At 51.1% G+C, this 6,930-nt stretch overlaps 1 protein-coding gene across 1 annotated transcript in view; it reads left to right on the top strand.

Moving 5' to 3' along the window:
* Positions 1-1,073: 1,073 nt before the first annotated feature.
* SSU72 (SSU72 homolog, RNA polymerase II CTD phosphatase) overlaps positions 1,074-6,930 on the top strand; it is an 83,298-nt gene continuing 77,441 nt past the window's right edge. The window contains exon 1 of the mRNA XM_077457583.1: positions 1,074-1,264. Within this exon, the coding sequence (XP_077313709.1) occupies positions 1,185-1,264 (80 nt within the window). The 5' untranslated portion in view covers positions 1,074-1,184. The remainder of the gene's footprint in view (positions 1,265-6,930) is intronic.

Here is a 6,930-nt window from a genome sequence, read left to right as displayed (position 1 = left end):
CTCACTGACAGGTTGCTAGAGGTTGCACCACACATTGCGGCTCACTGATTAGTTGCTAGAGATTACAGCACACGATTTCTGCTTGTTGATTGGTTGCTAGAGATTACTGTGGATATGATCTCAGGAGGGTATGTCAATGCTGCCGGTCGCTGCTATTTACATGTGAATGCTGCCACTATTTACATATGAATGCTGGTAATTTACATGTAAACACAGGGTCTGCCTCTGAGTCATCTGTACACAATAGGGCAGAGCTGAGCAGCATTAGCAGCAGCACTTCACACTGAGATATCAGGACACAGCACAGGACTAAATCCTCAAGGGACAAGGGAATTTAAACCAGGATAGTTGGCAAGTATGAGGCAGCTGCTTTGGGCCCCACAACAATGACAGGTCTCAGGGCAGCTTCCCCTTTTGCCCTGCCTTAAAAACAGCCCTGATCCTCTGTACAGACTGAAGAAATAGTCTGCAGGAACCAGAGCATCGCACCCACCATACACTGATCGCAAGCAAACAGAATAATAATACTAAATGGATATTTTATAAAAAGGGGTGAATGTATTTCTTTTTTCCCCAATACATTGAATCCTCCTTCAGGGTACCCTTTCCGGTATAGAGGGCGAGTGTTCGGCCGAGAACTGTCACCCCATCGGATAGTGTCCGCCTCGTACTTCGCAGGCGCAACGCTTGCGCAGTACGGAGGACAAGGAGACGCCGAAAGTCTCCGAAGATCAACAGCACCTGCGCACTTAATAGTACCTTCTGCCCTGAGTCCAGGTTCAAGCCCCACCAAGTGGACATACGGTATGCACTTAGTAACAGGGCCTCGCTGCGCTCTGCAATTTTTTATTCTTACCCTATATCCACTTGGATGGTGGGGCTTGAACCCGGACTCAGTGCGCAGGCTCCTTGTCCTCCGTACTGCGCAAGCGCAGTACAGGGCACTATCCGACGGGGGACAATATTGGACAAGACTCCGGAGTTGAGCAGGAAGGAAGAGAAGCCCTTATGAGGTAAGTGCAGTCCCTCCCGCATTCCTCAGTCCTCACGTCATCTCTCCCCGTCACTTCCCGGCCCTCCCCGCCGCCATTTTAGTTCCTGGAGAAGGCGGAAGAGCCGCCATCAGCTCGCTGTGCCTGTTGAATAATCGCAGTACGAGGACTGTGTGAGCTCCGGCCACCATCATGCCGTCCACCCCCCTCAGAGTGGCCGTGGTGTGTTCCAGCAATCAGAACCGCAGTATGGAGGCTCACAACATCCTCAGGTAACTACGAAGAACAGCTAATGGCCGCCACAGTCCCCTCCCCCGTACTGTGATATGAGGGGGCCCGGGGCCCTAGCCGAGAATTCAGTACCGAAAGGGAACTTGTCACATTTTACAGCAGGGGAGGACGTCTTATCTCAGAATTATGGAGATATAAAGTGTGTGTGACTCCATATGAGGGGCCTGTTAGGGCCCAAGGGAGGCCTGCACTTCTGTGGGGGGGAGCCTGACCCCTGACTGGGGAACATATGGGGGGGAGCCTGACCCCTGACTGGGGAACATATGGGGGGGAGCCTGACCCCTGACAGGGGAACATATGGGGGGGGGGGAGCCTGACCCCTGACTGGGGAACATATGGGGGGGGGGGGAGCCTGACCCCTGACTGGGGAACATATGGGGGGGGGGGAGCCTGACCCCTGACTGGGGAACATATGGGGGGGGGGAGCCTGACCCCTGACTGGGGAACATATGGGGGGGGGGAGCCTGACCCCTGACTGGGGAACATATGGGGGGGGGGGAGCCTGACCCCTGACTGGGGAACATATGGGGGGGGGGGGGAGCCTGACCCCTGACTGGGGAACATATGGGGGGGGGGGGAGCCTGACCCCTGACTGGGGAACATATGGGGGGGGGGAGCCTGACCCCTGACTGGGGAACATATGGGGGGGGGGGAGCCTGACCCCTGACTGGGGAACATATGGGGGGGGGGAGCCTGACCCCTGACTGGGGAACATATGGGGGGGGGGGGAGCCTGACCCCTGACTGGGGAACATATGGGGGGGGGGAGCCTGACCCCTGACTGGGGAACATATGGGGGGGGGGGGGAGCCTGACCCCTGACTGGGGAACATATGGGGGGGGGGGGAGCCTGACCCCTGACTGGGGAACATATGGGGGGGGGGGGAGCCTGACCCCTGACTGGGGAACATATGGGGGGGGGGAGCCTGACCCCTGACTGGGGAACATATGGGGGGGGGGGGAGCCTGACCCCTGACTGGGGAACATATGGGGGGGGGGGGAGCCTGACCCCTGACTGGGGAACATATGGGGGGGGGGGGAGCCTGACCCCTGACTGGGGAACATATGGGGGGGGGGGAGCCTGACCCCTGACTGGGGAACATATGGGGGGGGGGAGCCTGACCCCTGACTGGGGAACATATGGGGGGGGGGAGCCTGACCCCTGACTGGGGAACATATATATGGGGGGGGGGGAGAGCCTGACCCCTGTCTGGGGAACAGTGGGTTACAGTTGCATTAGTGTCATATAAAAAGGCTCCCTTGCAGTGGGGCTGTGTGCACTGGCAGGGTTAGGCCTCATTCACATATTACCATATGCCTGTGCAGGGCCGTGCTCTCCCACACAAGGAGGGAGAGGTGTTCATACATCACTTTGTCACCAGCCCCTTTCATGTCTCTTGGGACACAGCTGCCGCGTGAACATCTCCAGCTTTTAGTTTAACCACCTGCCAACCATGATATAGACGAATGACAACTACAGCGTGGTCATCAAGTCCTGCGAGGCATCTATTGACATCCTCCCAGACCTGCACCCACTGCAGTGTGCTCTGTGATCAGTGTGTCCTTTCTTCGGACAGCTGATCGAGGTAAAGAGCCAATCACAACAGCTTTTTACCAGGTGATTAGCTGTGTCCAATCACAGCTGATCTCGATGTAAGCACACTTGCCAGCTGGTAACTTGCAAGTGTGATGGGAGACCTCTACACTGATAATCAGTTCTGCATATTAGTGCAGCCTCATCAGCGCACATCGGTGAAGGGTAATAAATGTTGCAAACAATTTTTCTAACAGAAACTAAGGGCCCTTTCACACGTGCGGACTGTTCAGATTTGTCTCTCAGTTTTTTTCAGGCGGACCTGAACGGTTGCTCCGTACATCTCTATGGATGGACGGATGTCAGTTGACATCCAATCCGCTCCGCTAAATCCAGACGGATGAAAACCCTATTTTCCGTTCGTTTGGCAGATGGGATGAAAATGGACAGGCGCTTCGTTTTCATCCGATCCCCCTATAGAGGAGAGCGGAGCTCTAACAGGTCCCTCTCTGCACAGTGTGCAGAGACAGACTTGTCATCTGCTGCCTCAACAGGGATCAGCGGATCCATCCCTGCTGAGCAGGCGGATGTCTGAGAATGGATCCACACATGTGAAAGGAGTCAAAACGTTTTCCGCTAAACGGGAAAATAAATAAATAAAACACCAGTGGTGATTAAATACCACCAAAATAAGGCTCTATCTGTATGGAAAACAATGATAAACCTTCCATATGGTTACAATGCTGCATGACCATGCAATTGTCATTCAAAGTGTGACAGCACTGAAAGCTGGCCTGGGCAGGAAGGGGTGAAAGTGCTCAGTAGGCAAGTGGTTAAAGAGATAATTCAGGCCAGGCTGGCCCAAACAAACTTCCCCTCTCTGACGTGTGGCGCTGTAGAAACTGTATGCAGCTGAGGCCACACGCAGTATACAGCACTGTGTTCCTGGGTGTGAGGGGAGATCTCCCTGTTTTGTGCCTGGAACAATATAGAGTCATTACTCAGTGAATACAAAGTTTCCCCTAAATGGCTGAGTCAGAGATTGGCAGAGTCAGAGAGGCGGGCTGGTATCACAATCTCTGACTCAGCCATTTAAAGGAAGCTTTGTATTCACTGAGTAAATACAAAGCTATTTGAGTGGCTGACGCTATATTATTCCAGATATGAGACACAGGTCTTCTCTCACACCCAGGAACACAGTGCTGTATATGTGGCCTCAGATACATACAGTTTATACAGCGCTTCCAGCGGCCACACATATAAGAGAGTTCATTGGGGCCAGCTTGGCCCAAATGAACTAATTAAACTAAAGCTGAAGATCATCTTTGAAGTGGTTCTAAAGTCAGAAGGTTTTTTTTTAATCTATGCATTACGATAAAAAAAACCTGTGTGTAGCAACCTCCCAAATTCCCTGAGCCCATCTCTTCATTGATGCTGTAGGAAAGACTTGGCTGCCCTGTAAACTCCCTCCTCATTGGCTCAATCAGCAGCAGAGTGCCATTGGTTTCCGCTGCTGTCAGTCAGTGAGCCAATGAGGGCAGAGTGGGGGTGGGGCTTAGCCACGGCTCTGCATCTGAATGGACACATGAAGCTGTGGCAAGCTGCTGTGGGAGCACTCAGCAGGAGGGAGGGACCAGGAGTGCCAGTGAGGGACCAGAGAGGAGGAGGATTGTGGCTGCTCTGTGCTAGATCACACCAGATGCAGGTCCTTTCAGTTCCGTGCGCTTCTTTACTGCACTAAAAAATGCATGCACAGTGTTTTCCATGTATTCCAATGGCTCTAGGTCACACCATGCATTCGGTTTCCAGTGCAGAAACTGACCGGAAACTGACTGCATGGTGTGAACTAGAGCCATTTTTAGTTCAGAAAAAAGCGCACAGAACTGCATCTGGTGTGAACTAGCTCTCACACATGTCAGGTAAATATGACATGTTTATTTTAAAACAAGACTTTAGTATCCCTTTATTGGCTTGTTTACATTTATGTGAACAATAAAAGGAGATATACTGCCCTCATCCTCTGCCCCTTCCCACAGCTAGACTAGTCCCTGCAGTGTCTGCACCCCCTCGCTGTAACAGTCTAGGGTTCTGACATCATCAAGACCAGAGCAGGGTCTAGCCCTCCTCTGGACGTGAGGGTGTCAAGTGGCATCGGGTAAGTAAAACTGCTTCTCCTCTCTTAGCCCTTGTACATACGGTCGGAAATTCTGATGGAAAATTTCAGATCGGACCGTGTTGTCAGATAATCTGACTGTGTGTGGGCTCCATCTGACTTTTTCCGTCGGAATATCTGACCAACAAAGTTTGAGAGCTGGATATCAAATTTTCTGACAACATAATCCGATCGGACTTTGTCCGATCATTTGTAGAGGATTCCAATCAGACAAAGTGCCACGCATGCTCAGATCAAATTAGGAGACCAAAGCTATTGGCTACTAGCCTGAACGTAGTTTTGTCATAACAAACTAACAGCATCACGTTCCGAACGATCGGATTTTCCGACAACTTTGTCCGACCATGTGTATGCATCACCAGTTTCGGACGGATTTTGTTGTCGGAATGTCCGACTGTGTGTACAAGGGCTTAGACAAAGCCATTAAACCTTTCACATCCAGACCCACAGGCACCAGCACCCACATCCATGAATGAAATACTTGTATAGCGCACAATGCGAACTGAATCGCCTATAGGCCATGCTGGTGCATGCAGGTCTCTGAATGCATGCAGTGAGTTCACACCCTCACAGATGTCATATTGGGACACAGTGGCTTTGTCCCAATAGACATGAATGGGAACTACCTGCATGGGAATGCAGGGAACACCTGTGCATCTCTCTGCAGGTAAACATGGCACTGCATGGGGCACAGGTGTGAAGGAAGCCCAAAAGGAGATGCAAGTCTCTGCTCCTTCCTATAGCATCTCCACCCCTGTACTGTAGCAGTTGAGGGTTCTGACTTTAAGACCAGAGCTGGGTCCATAGCTCTGCACTAGAGGGACAGTCCACTGGTGGAATGTGGGGAAGCTGAGGATCAGGTAAGTAAAATGGCTTCTCTTCTCCCCTAGAGAAATTGGCTATTAACCCTTTCAGTGCAGACACAAACCCACTGCAGGGGATCATTTATCTGCCTGGAATTGGGCTTTAAGGCAGGCTATTTCAATTCACAATCGCCCCCTCAAAAAATGCGCATATAATGCTTTGGTAACACAGCACACACTAATGCATACATTACTACAGCACAGCAGCATAAAACCTAGCCTGACTGGATTCGCACCTTTGCATGTTCGTTTGATTTTTGAAAACCTACATTGAGCCTCATTTACATGGGCAGTAAAAACAGGTGGTTGAGTTGCAATTTTACTGTCGCTTAAGGGCTTGTATACACTATTGGACGCTCTGAAAAGCGTTCCGCAGTGGGTGTTTCACAGGTAGTGAGGAAGTAACGTGTTGCCTATTCACCACTACTTGTAACTCCTAAAGCCAGCACCACTGGGCCTCCCCATTCAGTTGAGTGGGTCGTGTTCAGCATAATGAATGCAAGTGTACACAAGGCCTGAAATGCAACATGCAGCTGGAGGAGTTCATAGCACGTTCTGCAAGGCTTTGCTTTACCTTGGCGCACTGGGGTTGATTAGGCCCCTTCTTCACATGCGGAATGTTTTTTCCATTTTTTCATCCATCTGTTGACTGATGAAAAAACAGACATCAATGCATCTCAATGGAAAAAAGATGTAAATAGAGGATCATCTGATTTCATGAACATCCTTCCCTTTTTTTTTTTTTTTTTTTTTTTAATGGATCAAAGCCCCATTTTCTTTCCTCTTAAACGGACAAACGGTCCCTTTTTGCATGAAAGAATGTCTCCGGGACTCAAGTGGTTAAAGAGGAAGTAAACCCTGATGAGTTTACTTCCTCTTTTTTTCCCTGCAAAGGTAAAGCATAATGGACTACTATGCATCGCATAGTAGCTCATTATGTGTCACTTACCTGACACAGGAGCCAGCGAAGTCGCCGCTGTCCCCTGTAGTCCGCCGCATCCATGTTGCTGGTGGCGTCTCGCAGCTCCGACGAATCACAGCGGCGCAGCCATGATGACGTCACTCCCGCGCATGCGCAC

Source organism: Lithobates pipiens, unplaced genomic scaffold (genome assembly GCF_037356315.1).
Source record: "Lithobates pipiens isolate NorthernLeopardFrog02 unplaced genomic scaffold, aLitPip1_a1.2 Scaffold_27, whole genome shotgun sequence".
NCBI lineage: Eukaryota > Metazoa > Chordata > Amphibia > Anura > Ranidae > Lithobates > Lithobates pipiens.
This window is presented reverse-complemented; position numbering and strand designations above follow the sequence as displayed.